At 48.0% G+C, this 18,281-nt stretch overlaps 2 protein-coding genes across 3 annotated transcripts in view; one reads left to right on the top strand and one right to left on the bottom strand.

Moving 5' to 3' along the window:
- The first annotated feature begins 343 nt into the window (after window positions 1–343).
- On the top strand, window positions 344–4,076 carry ABITRAM (actin binding transcription modulator). Of its 2 annotated transcripts, XM_060254518.1 has the most exons (6): window positions 344–536; window positions 1,458–1,509; window positions 2,645–2,774; window positions 3,270–3,346; window positions 3,423–3,492; window positions 3,585–4,076. In XM_060254518.1, exons 1-6 carry the CDS (start codon window positions 458–460, stop codon window positions 3,711–3,713), a joined length of 537 nt encoding a protein of 178 aa, XP_060110501.1. In that variant the 5' UTR covers window positions 344–457; the 3' UTR covers window positions 3,714–4,076. The 2 variants fall into 2 exon arrangements, with proteins under 2 accessions (XP_060110501.1, XP_060110500.1); XM_060254517.1 differs by having other exon boundaries at window positions 364–536; window positions 3,423–4,076.
- A 1,253-nt stretch (window positions 4,077–5,329) lies between these two features.
- Window positions 5,330–18,281, bottom strand: part of CTNNAL1 (catenin alpha like 1) — a 71,783-nt gene continuing 58,831 nt past the window's right edge. The window contains exons 12-19 of the mRNA XM_060254503.1: window positions 14,220–14,257; window positions 11,058–11,108; window positions 10,827–10,981; window positions 9,115–9,163; window positions 8,381–8,437; window positions 8,125–8,244; window positions 5,828–5,911; window positions 5,330–5,738 (exon numbers count right to left, since the gene is read on the bottom strand). Of these exons, the coding sequence (XP_060110486.1) occupies window positions 5,568–5,738; window positions 5,828–5,911; window positions 8,125–8,244; window positions 8,381–8,437; window positions 9,115–9,163; window positions 10,827–10,981; window positions 11,058–11,108; window positions 14,220–14,257 (725 nt within the window). The 3' untranslated portion in view covers window positions 5,330–5,567. The remainder of the gene's footprint in view (window positions 5,739–5,827; window positions 5,912–8,124; window positions 8,245–8,380; window positions 8,438–9,114; window positions 9,164–10,826; window positions 10,982–11,057; window positions 11,109–14,219; window positions 14,258–18,281) is intronic.

Genomic DNA, 18,281 nt, shown 5'->3' with positions numbered 1-18,281 from the left:
TTTCCAGCCATTAATCTTCCTAAACTGATCATGATGCAAACGTAGTTTTACAAGGGCTGGCAGAATCTTAGCTTTGTCTTCTCGCCCCCCACCCATGTTATTCTCCCAACTTCGGGAATTTTTTAAAAATAATAATTTATTTGGTTTATAGGCAGTTATCCGTATATTTTTGTTCCAAAGTGATGTTGTGGATGTCTTTTTAAAAAAAGCTATTTTGTACAATTTTATCGCAAGCCGAAACGCACTTCCGGAGGCGGGCTCCGGGCCTTTGGCGCCGCGCTGGTTGGCGGAGCGCTTGGGGGGCGGGGCGTCGCTGCACAGACCAGCCCCCAAAGGCGCGCCTGCGCGGGAGGCCCCGAAGCCGAGGAGCCGGCGCTGCGTCTCGGGCCGGTGGAGCCCCGGAAGTGCCGCGGGGACGCCCGCGAGTGCATCCGGGTCGCCCTCCCCTCTGGGCAGCATGGCGGCGGACGTGCCCGAAACCCCGGCAACCATGCCCGGCGTGGCGGAGCGCTACTTCACTCGCTGGTACAAGCCAGGTGCGTCCTGCTCCTTCGAAAAGCAGCCCACCCGGGCGAGGCTGGCAGAGGCGGCGGCTCTTTCCCGCAGCAACATGGATGGCTCGGCCGGCGGCGTGTCCTGTGCCCGGGCCAGCCAGGCCGTTCTTTGACCTCTTGGTGCCACTACTGCCCCTTGGCCCTCCCTTCCCTGTACACGGTGGCAGAAGGAGCCGCAAAGAGCGCAGGCGGACCCCAGCCCAAACTCTGTGCAAAGAAAACTAGTGTTAGCTCTCAGCATCTGTGCCAATGACGGGAGCGTGGGCACAACATTTCTGGCTGCAGAGCTGGTTCCTGCTTGCCCTTCTCCTTTCCACCCTCCCTGCTGTGTGCATACATACACCTTCTCATCTTCCACATACATAGCAATTATGCTGGGCACCGTTGAACGTATTCCACAGGACTCTGAAATGAAAGTGAAGTCTGTGGTTGTGCTTTGAGACATGAACAAACTGGATTGCAGCTCTAATTCCATTTTTTATTCCAGAGATGCTTTTTTGCAGCCTGTAAAATTTGTGGAAACTGTATTTCCACCACACAGTCAAATTCCATGCACATTCTGTTAGATGCATCTTCTGGCAAGACCCATCTTTGGCTCAACACCTCTGCTTTGCTCCCCAGTTGAAACAAAGCATACTCACATGTGACCCTTTTCTCCTTTGCTACTTTCTCTGCTGTCAAAAAACTGCAAGCCTCTTAGGCTATGACTGCTTCACTTATTTTAGTCTGTAAAGTGCTACATACTTCCATGGAGTTATATAGATAGCAGGAAAAACAGGGTTGGGTGTGTGTGTGGGGGGGGGGTAACATCAAAGTAAGTTTGCCTTCTTAGTAAAGGAAGGCTCTCTCTGCCCAGCCAATGCACATTTGTCTGTAAGTATTCATGTAATTATTTCTTTCTAGATGTAAAGGGTAATCCATGTGAAGACCACTGCATATTACAGCATTCTAACAGGTAAGAATTCTTACAGCCTATTCTTTTGAATGTTTATTTGGAAATCAGATAGTGTTTGGTGGGGCACTAAGTGGGCAGGCATAGGCTGCATCCTCAAATACATGTTTTTACAATCCCAGGATGAAAACACATGCATTGAATGGAATAACAAGAACCAGCATGATGTAGTGGTCACACTGTCCCATCTAGGTAGGAGCCCAGGTTCAAATCCTTGCTTTGCAATGGAAACTTGCTGGGTGACCTTGTGTCATCACGCACTCTCAGCCTCACCTACCTCACAGGGTTATGAGGATAAAATGGAAGAAAATAATAGTTTAAGCTGGTTATTTCAGGGCTCAGTTGCATCACTGTGATTAAACCCCATTATCAGAACCAAGATACATATCCCATTTAATTGAAACCTTTACAAAACAATAGGATTATATTGCTCTTAAGAAAAAACTGCTGCCAGTCTTCTCCAACTTCATACTACATGGTCTCCTCAACATGAATGGGGTCAGTTGCCCTATAACCTTTATACTCCACTCTAGAGTTCCCCAACATGGTGCCTGTTTTTCCCTTTGGGGTGGGTTTTTCAGAAAGGGGGTGGGGCCACTGTAAGGCAAGGCTTGTCATTGGCTGCCCTCATTCAAATGAATGGAGTTTGGAGGATGAAGAGGACTGGTGAGCACCTGAGCTTTCCTTATCCATGTACCCGCCATTATTTTGTGTAGCTTCATTCAAGAGAAGCTACCTGTTCTATCATTGATCCAGCTGAGGAGACAACTGGCCTGAGCTGCCTTAAATGAGTGTGTAAAATCATGCAGATCCAAGTATACACTGCAAACTCTGTCTTTGTGTGTCAAGTTGAAATTTACTGTGAGTGAGGCAGCACTTTTGGTAAAATTAGGCAGAGCTCTATTGAGGCCACCCTGGCATTTTCCCAATACATCCTCTTTGTTCTAATTCCGTTTTGTACTTCTGAGCAAGGGCTGGGGTATAAAGCAGGCTGCATTGCCCCAAATAAAACATGCATGGGAGAGCGTGAGTTCACTGAAAGGCCTGCTCTGTATTTGCTACCCTGGCCACGCAAGACTGAATGGATTCCTGAAACGAAGCCTAAGTGGATAATGGTGCTCATTTTCTTTCCTTATAGGATTTGTGTTGTTGCTCTAGCAGACGCCCATCCTCTTTTACAGAAGGGAAAAGCAATTGAGAGAATTAGTTACCAGATCAGCGCAAACTGTAGTCGGCTGGAAAATAAAGTCTCTGGGAAGTCAAAACGGGTATGGCTTACTTAATTCTCAGCTCGGCTGAAAACCCCAGCTTTACAGTCATTTAAAGTACCATAAGACTCAGTTTAGGCTTGTTAAAATTTATGGACTGCCCTCTGAATGCATCATTGTCAGCTGATTTGAGCAGCAAATCAAGTAAAGGGCTTACCTGCCTCAAAGCTTTATGTCTTGATTTCTCCTCTTTTCTATTCAAGGTCTCAATATTATTATTATCCTGCAAAGTCAATGAGGTGCCTGGTCCAGCCTACTGAGATTCAGGCATGTTAGGGATTGGTTTCCTCGATTTAAAGCCCACTACTGTGTCCATGAGATAGGCCAAAATTGGCTCCAGCCAAAAGGGAGGGGAAGACATGGGAATCAATAATCCATAGGATGATTCCTATTTTCTTATAGAAAGTTTTGTTCTGTCCTTTAAATCTTTGAGAACTTCTGTAGGTAGCAAACAGTAGCCAGCTTCTAACTTTCTTATACTATGCTTCTTCTTAGGGTGCTCAGTTTCTAACAGAACTTGCCCCTCTGTGTCACATTTTCTGCTCTGATGGGGAACAGTATACAATATACAGGTAAGTCAATAAGAGTTTTGTGTTTATGGTCTTTAATCTGTCTTCCTGCTTTTACTAAACTGCGAATTCTCTGCAGCTGCATTAGAGGGAGATTGATAGAAGTGAATGAAAGCATCCTCAACAACCCCTCCCTCATACAGCAAAAGGTAAGCCTTGCTAACTGGCTCTCAGTCTCTTTCCCCACCTCCCCCCGCCCTCTGGTCTCACTTCTGTGGGGGGTTTTTTCTCCCCTTTTTAGCCCTCCACAGATGGATACATTGCAGTTGTACTACCAAAGTTTGAAGAAAGCAAAAGTATAACTCAGGGGCTTCTGACACGGAAAGAATATGAAGAGCTAATGTCAAAACGTTTTAATTCCACTTTGTGATAACCTAGTTCTACACACAGCAGATAACAATACACAGAAGAATGAAATATTTCATAGCTGAAATGCGGAGGACAGTTTCCTGTTAGCCTGTGACATGACTTCTGGGGTATCCTAAAAGGGATGCTGGAGGCTGGATACATGTAGCAACATGATTGAGAAGCTATTACTTTTCATCAAACTGACCTAAATCACTGAATGTTAATCCTAAACATGTAATGTTTAAGGAAGCATGTGCAGGACTGAACACTACCCTCAGAGGTAACTTGATCCTACCCTTAAATACCGCACAGGGCCAGTACTGAAATACTATCTTGTTCCCTTAAAAACTAGATTTTAATACTAATAAAAGCTTCTTAAGATCCATGTTTCATTAGTACAGTGTTGTTTAATTAATGAGGAACTATGATGGTGATCTTGCTAGGATGAAGATTCAAATGCTTGAAATATCCACTTCCAGCAAGTTGGATGGGGAATCCACCCGCAAAACAGACATTCACTGGCAGGGCTTGGATCCAGCAGTAATTTCCATCCACAGGTCTCTCACTGCTCCCTGCAGCCCATAAAAGCCTCCTGTAATTCTGCTTCTGGGGGACAACTGCCCGCTGCCCTGGAATGCCCTGAGAGAGGGTCGTGGAGGAAGGGAAGTGCCAGACAAGAAGGGGTGTTGAATCGTTATGTGAGTGGCTGTTCCTTCCTTCAGGGGGCAGCCTGGTTCTGGCCAGTGGGGAGAATGGCCAAGTGCCTGCTGCTGCCCCCCCCCCCCCAGGTGCATCTCAGAGCCAAGCGGGACTGGGACTGGGACTCCCCTGCTTGCGACAGCACATCAGGTCTGGCAAAGGAGGAGGGTGGCAACCACACGGCCATTTGTGATGTTCCTAAGAGATGGCTGCCTACCATTTTCAACATACGTAGTGATGATGCCAAGATCACAATGTTGAAATTCAGGACCAGCATGCAAGAGTGAAATGAGGTTTCCATTAACACAGCAAGCACCCTTTCAGAACAAGCCTGAAGTACTTTTAGTGTCAAAAAATCAAGTCATGCCCTTGTTGTAGTGACTGGCTTCAGATCACTACAAGCAATTCAAAATACATCCTAAATGGTTAAAACTGTCTTTGTGATGCCACAATTTTAAGACTGTGATCCGAAGCACACTGAGTTGCTTGAACTTCCTGGAATTAGTTGAACTTGCTTGATTCAATGTGCCTGGATCACACGGTGCAAATTCTTCTAGAATAAAGGGCTGCATAATATCAAAAGAATAATAAAATAAGCTAATTGTAACTGGCTTTCTCAGTGCTATTAACATTTTTCATTTTAGCTTAGTTGACAAATGTATTTCTAAAAAGAGATGTTTCCAGAAGGCTCTCATGAAACCTTTCTCATAATCAGTGAATGGACCCAGAAGAAGTGGGCCAAGTCCGGCCCTTCATTGGCATTGTCTGGCCCCGTCCCCCCTTCTTCACCTGCAGGCGTGGGGGCAGGATCCTGGCACCAAAGCCCAGCCCAGCCCCTCCCCACCATGCAGCATCTCTAAGAGTCTCCCTCCCACTTCGGTGTATGGGCAGCCCCAGCAGCATCTTTGGAGCAGAAGACCAAAACATTCACAAACGTACAAGATTATAAAAATAGCAGTATTAATAAGTGAAGAAATATATTCATATTACAAAAATATGCAGCCATTAAAAGCTGACTTGCTTTTGTTAACTGCCAAGTACCATGACATCTATCAGATGTGAAAAGGTTACAGGAGCTTGTTTCTAACCTGGATTCACCTTTCTCAAAAGAAAGCAATTAGGAGGGGCTTAGCATGCAACTTCCATATGGAAATCTCTTTGATTCCAAATAACGGCCTTAGAAATGTTTGTTCTCCAAAAATGTGAGTTTTGCTACATGTTGTTTCAAGGACTTGATTTCAAGCGAGTCGGTGCTCCCTTCTGGGCTGCTGCACTCTTTCTTGGTGACGTGGAAGCCGTTTTCTCTCCACAGATGGCGCCCTCTAAGGTAGCCATTTCCTGCTCTGTGCTGCAAGAAAGGTGTTTTAGAAGGAATCAAAATGGTCTTTCGACCAGAAATTGGTAAATCTGGTGACATTTATATGCATGTCCACTCACTTTTCTCAACAGCTTGCAGCTTAGTGGCAGTACTTGGACCAGTATATTCAGAATGTGGTTGGCTTCTTGAATACAGGTCTCCACCTAAGTACAGAACAAGCGAAGGCATCAAGCTGCTTGTTAAAAACAAGGCCAGCATTTTCACAGCCAGCAGCTCCATACTTTTGTTCAGCACAATCATGAGTTGCTGAACATCCCTGGCAATCCCATTTGCCCTGCTCTGTCCCTCTCGGGGGGAACCAGGCCTTTGCATGGCGAAAGGCCCCAGGCTCAATCCTTGGCCTCTCCCATGAGTAGGGATGGTGAAAGAGCTCTTCCCTGAAACCCTGGAGAGTTGCTGACTGTACAAGGCAGCTGCACGTTTTGAGATACTCTTTTCTCTTTTTGAGTAGAGAGCTCAACCCACTGGGAAGTGCTCCACAAGCCCTGGCAGAGTGAAGGAGTGCAGCGCTCTGGCATGGCTGTGCTCTTGGAGGAGCTTCAGTTCACTTACATGAGCTTTCTGTGGAGCTTTTTTACTCAGCAGGGGGGGCCGTGGGAAGTGCTTGGATGGGAGACCACCAGGAAGGACCCAGAGGCAGCCAACAGCAAACCACCTCTGCTGCTCTGTGTGGATTGGGACCTTGCCCAGCAAGCAGCAGCCCCGCCAGGCTCAGCCTCCCCTCCCTCTTTTGGGGTGGGGCTGGGCCCGTCTCTCCCCCTTCAGTCCACAAGACTCAGATTGACTTGGGTTTTCCCAGCTGACCTTTTCCCTTTCATTCCATCCCAAATGCATTTTCTTAAACTGGGGACAGGTCATATTTTGTTTCTGAGATGTTGCAGAGCCTAGCAATTGTATTTAGATTTCTTATATTGCTTTTCTGACCAACACTGGCTTGGATCCTGCCTGGAATTCCTGTGGGGGGAGGGGCTGTGATTTTTCACCACTGAAATGCTGCTCCGGCGGGGGTGGCTAGTAACAGCCTTCTTACGGGAGCAGCCCAATGTGAAATCTCTGCTGAGGGAGAACTTCCCAACAGCCGAACAGCCATTTCTCAAAATGATCACCAGGGACAGTGTGAGAGTCATTAAAAGCCCCCCTGCTGCTCCACAGGAGCGTCTGAACAAATGCCCTCATTAACATCACCCTTGTTTCTTGTGTGCTGCTGAGAGGCTTAGACCCAAACATCCCGTGTGCTTATAAGATAACATGGCTGGACTGTTCTTTCCAACAAAGTGCACTTTGGAGGGGCTTCCTGCAGTGAGTGAAGCGGCACAATGTGAGTGCGCCTGCTATGCTGTCTCCTCCACCTTCCCCGGTGATTCCAGATCTCAGAAAGACGGGAGTGGGACCCGAGAGAGGGAGCTGCAAGGGAAAGCACGGGGTGGGAAGAGTTCAGCAGCCTCTGTTGCAGGGGCATCGAATTCATTTGCTTTGAGGGCCGGATCTGACATAAATGAGACCTTGAGAGAGGCCGGGCTATTGTTGGGTTGGGCCGGACCATGTGTGTACCTATATAAGATTACGTAGCAGAGATAAATTTTATAAAGAACACAAACATACATATCTTTTAAAAAACTTAAAACATGCTTAAAAATTAGCACTCCTTGGTCTTAAAGGTGCTTTCTTTGTATGTCTCCCATGGGATCCATGGAAGTGGGCAAAGGAAGTTTTGGCTCTTTCCTTCTTTCCCCAGGGGGGCAGGGGAAGCCTCAGTCAATAGAAGGAAGAAAGGTTTGGCTCAGTAGCTCTGCTGTGTGATTGAGAGAGTCTGGCAAAGCAAGCTATTCCTCCCCCCTTCCTACCCAAGGGAGGAGCCTCGGCCAATGGAGAAACTAGATGTTTTGATCTGTAGCTCCTGCGCAATTGAGCAAGCCTGGCAAAGCAAGCTGAGATGCAGAAGGAAGCAAGAAAGAGGGAGAAGGAAGCAGATGACAGCCAGTTGCTCGGGGGCCTGATAGGATCCCTCTGGGGGCCTGATTTGGCCCCTGAACTGCATGTTTGACACCCCTGCTCTATCGTTTTCTGTGTAGAACATCTCTCCCTTTCCAGAGGGAACTGACCGCATGGGTGATGTTCTATGCAAATAGCAAGAAGCAGGTTGCTTGGTCTTCTGTGAGTGGCTGACATAGGTCTGCCTTTCGGGATGCTGACTGGGTTGATGCACATTCAGTGTGTTAGCAAAGGCACACACTCAAAATAACACCCACACAACTAATTGGTACAGCTTTGCTGGAGTAATGAATGACAAAAATACAATATGAAACGATGTACCCCAGAGCAATGTTTTGTTAAAGCTTTTATTAAAATAGCTCACCTTTGTAAAAATTGCTGATTTACCCTGAACGTGGGCTTTAGTGGTTACCTGAAGCTGCCGATATGCAGGGACCATCTTTTCGATCTCCTGCAGAAGCAATGGTTTGTCATTGTCCTCTAACTGTAAGAGATGGAATTTGGTTAAAGCCTTGTAAGTGTCCCCAAAGAAGTCTGTACAAATGAGGAAAAGCCATATTCTTGTTCTAACACAGAAAAGCAGAGATAAATATAGCCCATATTTAGATGCAGCACAGTACCTGATTAGAAAATGCAAGGAGGGCTGAAACGAGCTTTAATCCTTCGGCAGCAAAGGCCTACGGTGGGGAGGAAAAGGCAAAATGGAACAATCAAGCAAGACTGTGACCTCTAACCCTCCTCCTCTCCAGCAACGTATTGCAGGCCTGCTCAATTTGTGACCCAGTCTGTAGGGCGGTGTGTGTGTGTGTGTGACAGACAGGCCAGTTGTATACTGTGGTGCTCACGCTGTTCTTCCTAGTAGTGTTCACCCCAGCCCCCCAGCCAATCGCACTCCACTTCCTTCCTTCCACAGATGGCTCAGGCTTGTAGGCCTAGAAGGAGCCAGAGAGGCTCTTTGAGGGCAGCTCACAGGACTCCCATTGGAAGAGGCGCTTCTGTCCCCCCCCCACCTCCCCATGGACCAAGACACAATGTGTGGGGAGGGTGGGGAGGAATTCTATACAACACCCTGTCAATACACAGAGTGGAGTAAGCCAGCCCCCCCCCCCCCCAAATCCAACCGACAAAGCCCTTCCCACCCGTATGCACACGTAGGCTGACTTGATGACATCACTTTCCAGCTTGACACTGATCCCAAGGACTGTGAGGGTCCCCAAGGGAAATGCTTCCCTCTAGTCTGGCAGGACTCGGCCTGCCAAGGGAGCAGCAAAGGTTTTGTTGCTGCTTCAAACCTCCTGATTGACTTTAGGGCTAAGCCTGAAAAGAACAAGCTCTTGCTTCGTTGCTGCCTTACCTCTGCTTGTTGAAATAAATCCTGGGTAGTTTTCAGAAGCCCTTCCCCCCTAAATGGGTGGGGAAAAGAAAGAAAGACAGACAGACAGAATCCCATCAGCAGCCTGAGCAGAGCTGCAGCCCCAAATCCCAGGAAGGAGGTGGCAGCAAAAAACCCCCAGAGACACTGAAGCCCCACAAGGAGGGCAGCAGAAGACGAGGGGGGGACTGGCCGACTGCAGACATTTGCCTTTCTCAGACATGAGGGTGAAATTACTTGGGTTACAATCCTGCATGTGACCTCTCTTTTCTTATTTGGAGAGCAAGCCCACTGTACTCAGTGGGTGTTTTCGCACTCACCTTCAGCCGGCGCGACCCCCCTCTTCACCGCGTAGGATCTGTGCGGATTTCGCACTAAACGCCGCGGAGCAGCCGGAAGAGCCGGAAAGTCCCGGCGCTTTTGCCGCGCAAACGGAAACTGCTTTTTGGCGGTTTCCGTTTGCGCCGCAAAAGCGCCGGGACTTTCCAGCTCTTCTGGCTGCTCCGCAGCGTTTAGTGCGAAATCCGCGCAGATCCTGCGCGGTGAAGAGGGGCGTCGCGCTGGCTGAAGGTGAGTGCGAAAACACTCAGTGAGTCTTCCTTCCAAAGAAGTGTGCAACACTTTGGATTGTTCATATACGACACACAAAAAGGAAAGCCTGAACATGTCACATGAAAACAATGCAAGATGACCAAAGGGCAGAGGATGGACTTAATTTTTCTTCTGAAGACCAATAACATTTCCATGGATAGAAGTTTTTGAGTAAAAGCTCACTTCCTCAGATATTCATGTATTTGACTAAGTGAGCATTGATTCACAGAGCTTACACCCTCAAACACGTTGCTGGTCTTTAAAACAGTCCTGGGCTTGAGTTTTGTTCTAATGCTACGACCAGCACCTGAAGCTTAATTCTTCCTGTCTCATCAAGGTTCTGAAGAAGTAAAAGCAGAAACCTCACTTTAAGCATGAAATAATTTTGGGGCTTTGTTAATGTCCCTCTGATACAAAATTAAGAGGTCTGCAAATGAAAAAAAAAATCAGGCATATCTGTTCCACCAAATCCCCTGCCAGGTTGTAAAGGGGGGCAGGATGCAACTAGCGGATGGGCACAGACAGCCTCTCTGTAACATCAACAAAGATCCTCTCCTGCTGGATGGCATGGGGAGTCACCTGTGCTCCTAAATATTGTTGTCCCAAGCTACCATTTTAGTTGCTTCTGCAGACAAGCCAAAATCACTTATAAAGAACAAACACACACAAAGACTGTTGTTGCCCATGACCTTTTTCAGGGCCAAAGCAAGCATTATGCCAAATGTGTAACTGCAACTGAAAATGGCAACACTGCATGTTGTGCCCTGCTTTGAAATGTCCAGTAAGACTTGTGAAATGTTGTTCTGTTGCTCTCCCCTCCCAGCAGCCATTGTGGGTGAGGGCTAAAGAAATGCATAATGTTGGGGCATCACCACCCAAGAGGCACTGTGTCAGTTAGTTCTAATCGCAAAGAGGGCAAAACACTTTAGTGTAATGGCTTGTTAAATCTTCGTTCGCAAAGCCAAACCGAGAGAGTGTCTGAGCCGAAGACAAATACAAAGAAAGGAAAGCCACAGCCTCAAGGAGTTTACAATCCAGATTTCGGAGGTGGGGGAGATAACAAATAGAAGAAAGGCAAACAAATGTAAATTCTGTATCATTACCTTGTAAATAAATACATGGAAGAGGCCATGCTGGATAAGCATTGTCCGTGCCGCACAATCTCACTTTCTGGGTCATCCCATTTCTCCATCTCAGAGTCAACGCGTGAACTCAACTCACACAGGGTGAGGCCTAATTGCCCAAGTTTTGCTTGTTCCTGCAAGACAGAGGAGGAGTCCCTTTTTGCTCACACGGTGTTATTGAGGCTACCAAATTGCCAAAAAAGCACTAACCTCACAATCAAGCTGGGCTGGCTTTAAGGCCTTCAAATTTGCATTATGCTTCTGTTGAGAAAAGGGGGAAAAGATCAAACTCTCATTTGGTGGCAGTGACATCACTGTCAACAAGAAGTAAATAATGATTCTTCTCAGCAGTAGAGCCTCTCAAAGTTGCTAGCAGCGTCTCAGAAGGAAATAAGAAACTGTGTTGCTCCCTGATCATGTCTCCCGGGGTGCCTGAGGGAGCCTGCTGTCGCCTCCTCTACTTATGTCAAGATGCGGTTTCAAAATCTGCACCGTCCAGCTCTTCATGGCCACTGGAAACAAATCCCATTTGCCAAGGTGATGTAGCCCTCAGCCTGATGCTGGTGGGAAGGGGGCTTCCCAGGCAAGAGAGCTGTTGCCTGCCTCTGCGTTGTGACCCTGCGTTCAGCCACTCAAGTGCTAAGCAGGGCTGAAGACCAGGCCAGGGCCTACCAAGCACCCTGCTGCCTGCGCTGATCTCACACCCAGGGCTTCCCCTCTCTCACCATGGGGCTGGAAGGCTTCAAAGGGATTCACCCTCCAGAACGGCCCTGCTGGGTGCACCGTCTGTGGCAGGGAGGCTGCTCATGTGACAGTCTCCAGACGGCTGATAAGCCCCCTTGTCAATGTCATGCAGTCCCCACTGAGCAGAAATGACTTTCAGTGCCGATTCCACTGTTTGTTTGGTTCACACAAACCCAGCTTTAAGACAATTTTATTCTACAACTGCTTTGCTCTCCTGTAAAGGACGTGATGGAACATTACCAGAACATTAACTACCAGATTCTCACTGTATGAGAAACTAGAACACCAATTGTTATCTTTATGCTGCATTTCAGCAAATGGAATCCCATGACATATATCTGTGTCTGGAGTCTGTGTGGCCTTAAGGTTCCAATGAAGGAAAGCAGACAGGCAGCTCAGGGCAGCATCAAGCCGCCCTGGAAGTGAGCCGGCAGGAAAAGGAGCAGTTGGGAGCCTCCAGACAGCCTGTGGCCAACCCCAGAAAAGGGACGGGCTGCGTGCCCTCTGGAGGAGCTTCCCAAGTGCTCACGCGCCTCTTGGCCACTCTAGATGGCTGGGAAAGTGCCTCAGACAGGCCCGTAGCCAGAAAAGTTTGGGTGGAGGGGCCCCTGAGGTAAGAAATTTGGTGTGTGGGGGGGTGTGGGGCCAGATGGTCCCGTTTGCACAGAGGGCTCCTCTTTAGGAGCCCTCCGTGCAAACTCCACCCCTGCTGGGCTTTCCTGCGGTGCCAGATGGCCCCGTTTGCAATGAGGGCTGCTCATGAGGAGCCTTTCGTGCAAACGCCACTCCTGCTGAACAGCAGCAGCCCTGGAGGCCCAACGGAGGGGCCCTCCAGGGGGAAGGGGGGTTTTAATAGAGGGGCCATGCCCCCCTCCCCCGTGGCTACGGGCCTGGCCACCTCAGAATTTGGTGCCTTTCTGAGGTGGCTTCAATCCGGCCCCGGGCGGGCTGTGTGTAGGACTGGGACGGCAGGCAGATGTGTGCATGTGGACATGCTTTTTTGATCCACCTGTCTCCCGTCCCCAGGATGGCTCAAACTGCCCGTCTGCTCTCACCCACAGAATGTTGAACTTCATGCTCCTTTTGGACTGCAGCCAGAGTGATGGGGGTTCTCCAAACTGTGGGCTGGGAACCAAAGGAAGGTCATGACCAGTGTTCCCACTAAGCTGAGTGAGTGTGAGCTAGCTCACAGTTTTTTAGCCTCTGGCTCACACATTTTTGTCTTGGCTCACAAAAAAATGACCCCAGAGCAAACTAATTTATGCAGTAGCTCACAGCTTTAATGCTAGTAGCTCACAAAGTAGAATTTCCACTCACAAGACTCCACATCTTAGAGGGAACATTGGTCACGACTCCCTCCCAGGTTGTGACAAGGCTAAGAAGGAAAAGGAGGGATGGGGTTTGCTGGGAAAGAAGGTTCTGACAGGCTTGATGGGAAACTGAGGCTTTGCTTCTGGATAATGTACAACTGGAGAAAGGACAAAGGGTAAAGGGATGGAGAAATAACAACAACAAATGTTTCTAGCTCAGTGGGCATGCTAAGTTGTCACTGGTACAGGAAGAAAGTTGGTTTTTATACCCCACTTTTCATTACCCAAAGGAGTCTCAGAGCAGCTTACAACCACTTTACCTCCCTTCCCCCACAACGGACACCCTGTGAAGCAGGTGGGGCAGAGAGAGCTCTGAGAGAACTTGTGACTGGCCCAGGGTCACCCACCTGGTTTCACATGGAGCAGGAATGGGGACTCAAACCCATCTCTCCAAAGTAGAGTCCACCACTCTTAACCACTACACTGGCTAAAAAACACAGCTTTTGCTCTGTAGGGGTCTTAATAGGTAACCAGAAACCAAGCCACGCCCAAGATGGGGAAATAACATGACCGAAAGTAGCAGTCTGGTAGCTAAGCAGAGTGAGGGATTCTGCTGCATATGATGTGAGGGATTCTGCTGCATATGAGTGAGGGATTCTGCTGCATATGATGGGATTCTGCTGCATATGATATCTAGACTACACTGGCAATTTCCACAGATTCCTCATTGCAGGACCCCCCCCCCCTTTAACTCTGCAGGGGTAACCTCCAGGAGTGACCTTTTGTGGGCTGCAGTGAGAGACAGGAAGCAGGAAACATTCTCTTTTGCTGCTGGTAATTTAGTCTGGATCCAATTGTATTTGCAATAATAAACTAATGCTAAAATTATCAGAGTGCTTCAGCAAAACTACTGCATTAGGGCCATAAACACTTGAATCAAAAGAAAGATCTACTGCAAAAAAGCGAAGCAGAGAAGAGAGTAAGCCAAAGACAGCATGGCATGGAGGGCTTTGAGATTCCCCATTCACAAGTCTGAATGGCCCTCAGACTGGAAGAATGAGGGGAATGCTCAGAAAGCAAGTGGCATTATTGACTCGTGTTTTGTAAATGCATCTCCGTATTTTTATTGCAATTTGGAGAGCGAATACAGAAAAGGAAGCAGATTTCGTTGCAAAGACATTCAGTGCTGACATGCCTCTGCCGTCCCTGAGAAACAGAAGACTGACTGGTCAACTGCAGAGGCCTGGGCAGAAGGAAGCAAGTCAGTGGTGCCAGCCTATAACATGTAAAGACCATCAGGAAGAAAAGATCCACTTACCCCTGGCCTGGGCAGAGACAGGTATGCACGCTTCTCTCCTATGAACGACACACATTTATGGCAACATTGGTCAGGCACATTCCCTTTACACCATTCAACTTTTTGTTTGGTTGCTTTGTTTTATTGTCCCTTGGATCAGAGTCACCTACCTGCGGGGATTCCTCTTCAGAGATCACCCAGCATCCCCGATGCTGCCAGATGGGGCAGTCAAAAAGGGAGACTCGGCTACTGCTTAGTTTTCTGTCTCTCTGAAAGCCTGGGAAGCTCCTCCTCCTCCCAACACTTCCCCCCCCAGAGCCCAGAAGGGGAAATTGCTGCAGAGCAGAAAGGTCAGCACCGTGAGGACTTGCATGGCAGTTATGAGAGTGAGCTTGGAAGCCCTTTGTGCCACTTGTAGCTGAGGAGACCCCTGGTTGGCTCTTCATTCTCTGTACTTATCGCCTCCCTTGCTGTGTTGCTCTGCATACTACAAACACGAGAATACTTGCGGGGCGGGGGGGGGGGGGACGGACAGGGAGAGTTTAACATACATACTAGTTTGACGGGGATAGTCATGTTAGAATAAACAAAGACTAGTTAGTCTTTGTTTATTTGGTTAGTCTTTAAGGTGCTTGTTTAATTTTGCTTTATAACTATCCAGCCCAAATGAAGCAATTTCTACATTCCCCTGATTTTAATGTTAAGAAAGAGCTGGGCTCTTAATGAAACAAAGATGATTTTGAGCTAAGCATATATTTAAGTTTCCCCTCATACAATCAACAAGATACTTCTGGCTGAACGATAGCAGGAGTTTCACAGCTTCAAACGAATCCCGTTCAGATCATGTCACAACCATAATTTGTATTAACCGTCTCTCAGTTTGGTGGTCCCGGAAATACAGGCAAACCACAACTTAGAGCATTAACTATACGATCAGCACTTATCTTTATGGGGCAGTAGCCTCTACAGCTGCAGCTGTGGTCTGTCAGTTCAGAGATATCCCATGTTGGCACATTCTCTCCAAACCACAGTTTCTGATTCTGGTTTGCAGTTGCATAGCAACCCCAGTAAAACTTCCTAAGCAAGGGTTCGGTCCAAGATTCAAACTGTAGTGCACCTTCTCTTGGAAATGTCTGCAGCTGCCTGCATGGGCGTTACATATATCTGCTGTGCTAACCCAGGCAGGCCCCTGTTTTCCAGGAGGGGTGGGATGGCTCATCTACATCACTGAGGGGGCTCTGGTGGCCTCCAGGTGAGTGGGAGGGGCTTCGCATCTCTGCCCTGCTTCCCCTGACTCTCAGTGTCTTTGGTAGGCAGGTCCACTCAACCGCATTTGAGAGATGGATCAATGAAATCAGAAAGATGGTTCGTGTGCAAGACAATGACCAACTTGGGTGTTTTAGTCGTTGACAGGAAAGAGATGCAGCATTATGGAATCTTTAAAACTCCAGGCCTGGCTGAGACACAAAGCTGGGTAGACGTCCCTTCCCAGGCAGGAGGCTGGCAGTGCTTCCCGCATTCCCCTTCCTTTGGAGGACTTCAGGTCTGAGGCTGAGTAGTTCAATTTGCACAGTTCAGCTTCACCAAAGAGTCCGCATCACGTGTGGCATTACTTGTGCATTTTGGGGGGGAGGAAGGTCCCAGCTCCCCAAGGAATGTGTTTAAACCAGGCCAAAGTTTCATTTGCAATCTTGGTTCAAGTTCTGTTTACTGGACCAGTGTTTTGAATGCCAGAGGTAAAATAGCTTAATCTGGTGCTGCATGGCTAAGGTGGGAGATAAATACATGAGCTTGCATCCTACCACTCTGCTCACAAAAGTTTGACTTCATTTATATCCTGCCTTTCTCCCCAGTCAGAACCCAAAGCAACTTAAGTGAATCCTCCTCTCCTACCATTTTATCCTCCTAGAATCAGAGTTGGAAGGGACCTCCAGGGTCATCTAGTCCAACCTCTGCACAATGCAGGATATTCACAAAGACCCCCCCCCCTTCCTGTGAGGATGTCACTGGCCCAGCATCCCTGGTGGGTGGGGATTCAAGCTCATGGTCCAGCACTCCAGCCCCTACAGGGTCCCCTTCAGCCCCATGGAAGTGGCTCTGCTGCACGTCCCACCTCTTCACTTCCACCCTCTGTCCCTGAAAGGCTGAGGACTGTGAGGATGCCCAGGATGTGTGCTGGAAAGAAGGGTGCAGAAGACGCGGCACAGGAGAAAGCTAAGGAAGGGTTCAGCGCAGGGAGGGAGGCCCTCAGATAAAGCAGTTGTGCTCTTGCTTTGCCCACAGGATCCAGAAATTAAATCTGAGCCAGACTGTTGCTTGCAAAAATACACTTGGTTTATTAGAAAGCGTCCAGCACATTTCAGGTTGCTCCTCAACTGAGAGCCATCATTAAAAACAGTGTTCCTTTCACAAACATTATTAAAAACACATCTTTTCTTTCCATCACAGTCCCCTTATCAAATCCAGAATTTTAAAAGTGACATTTAAAAAATCACATTACTGTAAAAAATATAGGCGTTTGTAGATGAAGGGGCTGGGGGTGGGGGCTAGTCCACTCCACGTTTTCTCTTCTGTGGGAGGGGCTCAGCCATCTTCCAAGCATGAATGCACAAAAATGGCAAACAGCAACTTTTACTCTATCAAAGAATATTTGTGCTTGTGACACTCCAAAATGTCTCCCAGGAAAGGAGGTGGTGGAGCCGTGGATTCAGCAGGCACCCAGCAGGGCCTACGGGGGCCACCCTGCTCCAAAGCAAAGGGCTTTAAACCTTGTCAATTTAAGTGGGAAGTTAAACAGATGGTTGCAACATCCCTGTTTAAATCAATGGGGCCTGCAAATGCTTCGTTTTGTCTCATGTACTTCACGGGATCTGGAAAGAAGCCGGCCTAGCCCAGCTCTTGCCCAGCGCAGTCTGTCTAGAGTGTCACACACGGCTGGATGCAACGATTTGCACTCTGGCAGAACAGAGAATCACAGCCGCATCTTAAGTGCCCAGCCAGAAGCGTTCAGAAGTACAGGGGTGGAAGGCACTCCTTTGCATGCTGTCTCTTCAGCAGAAACATGCTGAGGCAACCAGAGTTTATCCCCTCGCTTCATGTACTTATTGACACCCTCATGATCCACAGTGCCAAGACGGAGGACCACTGCTCCAAGGTCAGAGTCCCCCACTGCCTTAGGAATCGCATGACAGAATAAGTTGAAACAAGTATTGTTTGGGATATGGCAGCTACACATTGGCTTGTATGCAAAACTAGGCTTCCCTTGCAGATACAGCAGGAAAAAGGGATCGCTTTAATCTGGAAGGGAGCAGAGCAGAACTGGACCATGCTGTGTGGCACTCCGTGTTTCCAGGTCTATATTTTCCCCTCCATGACTGCTGAGCAATCACTTTGCTATGGTGCAGACATCCAAAATATGCACAACAACACACAATGGATTTTTAGCTGCATAGTCTGGTAACATTTTCTATGTAGAATAAACAGCATTTCACTGGTAACTTTTATGTAATATAATAATTCAAAGTGCACTGCCACATCATTGACGTGGAAAGTTTAAGGTCATTAGGGGAAAACTCGCTTCTAAGAAGCGGTTAGGAAAGGTTAGGAAAAATATCAAAATATACATTCTACACATTTCCTCTGTGGCAGTCTATACCAGCTGAGTGAAAACCCTTCAACCCTCCCTGCACTGTATGCAGAAATCCTGGTTGCCAGTTCCACGCTTGAGGGTTCCCCCTGCTGGTGGCATCAGAGGTGAGCTGCAAATTCTGTACTGGGAAATCCCTCCCCAGATGCAAGGAGCCTGGTTCTATTGAGGACTGCACCATGTGGGGAGTGGGTATTTGTGCCTTTCTCCCATGCCATTTTCCTGACCTAAAATTGCCCCCAGGGGGGCTGTTTGCCTCACTGGGGAAACCACACACATATGGGTGTAGAATGAACTTCCCCCAATATGGCAAAATAGCATCACCTTCTGTGGGACCATTTCAGGTTTGGAAAATAGTCTGGGGAAAGGTATTGCCTCCTCCTCTCCTTGTGCACCACAGTCCCAATCCAAATCTGACCCAGCTGTGCCTGAGAATC

Source organism: Heteronotia binoei, chromosome 14 (genome assembly GCF_032191835.1).
Source record: "Heteronotia binoei isolate CCM8104 ecotype False Entrance Well chromosome 14, APGP_CSIRO_Hbin_v1, whole genome shotgun sequence".
Taxonomy (NCBI): Eukaryota; Metazoa; Chordata; class Lepidosauria; order Squamata; family Gekkonidae; genus Heteronotia; species Heteronotia binoei.
Note: the sequence above shows the minus strand (reverse complement) of the source record. Positions and strands in the feature narration are given on the sequence as shown.

Coding starts and splice junctions, on each gene's coding strand:
- ABITRAM (XM_060254517.1), top strand. CDS start 458: ATGGCGGCGGACGTGCCCGAAACCCCGGCAACCATGCCCGGCGTGGCG. Junction 537..1,457: donor CACTCGCTGGTACAAGCCAG/GTGCGTCCTGCT, acceptor ATTTCTTTCTAG/ATGTAAAGGGTAATCCATGT. Junction 2,775..3,269: donor TCTCTGGGAAGTCAAAACGG/GTATGGCTTACT, acceptor GCTTCTTCTTAG/GGTGCTCAGTTTCTAACAGA.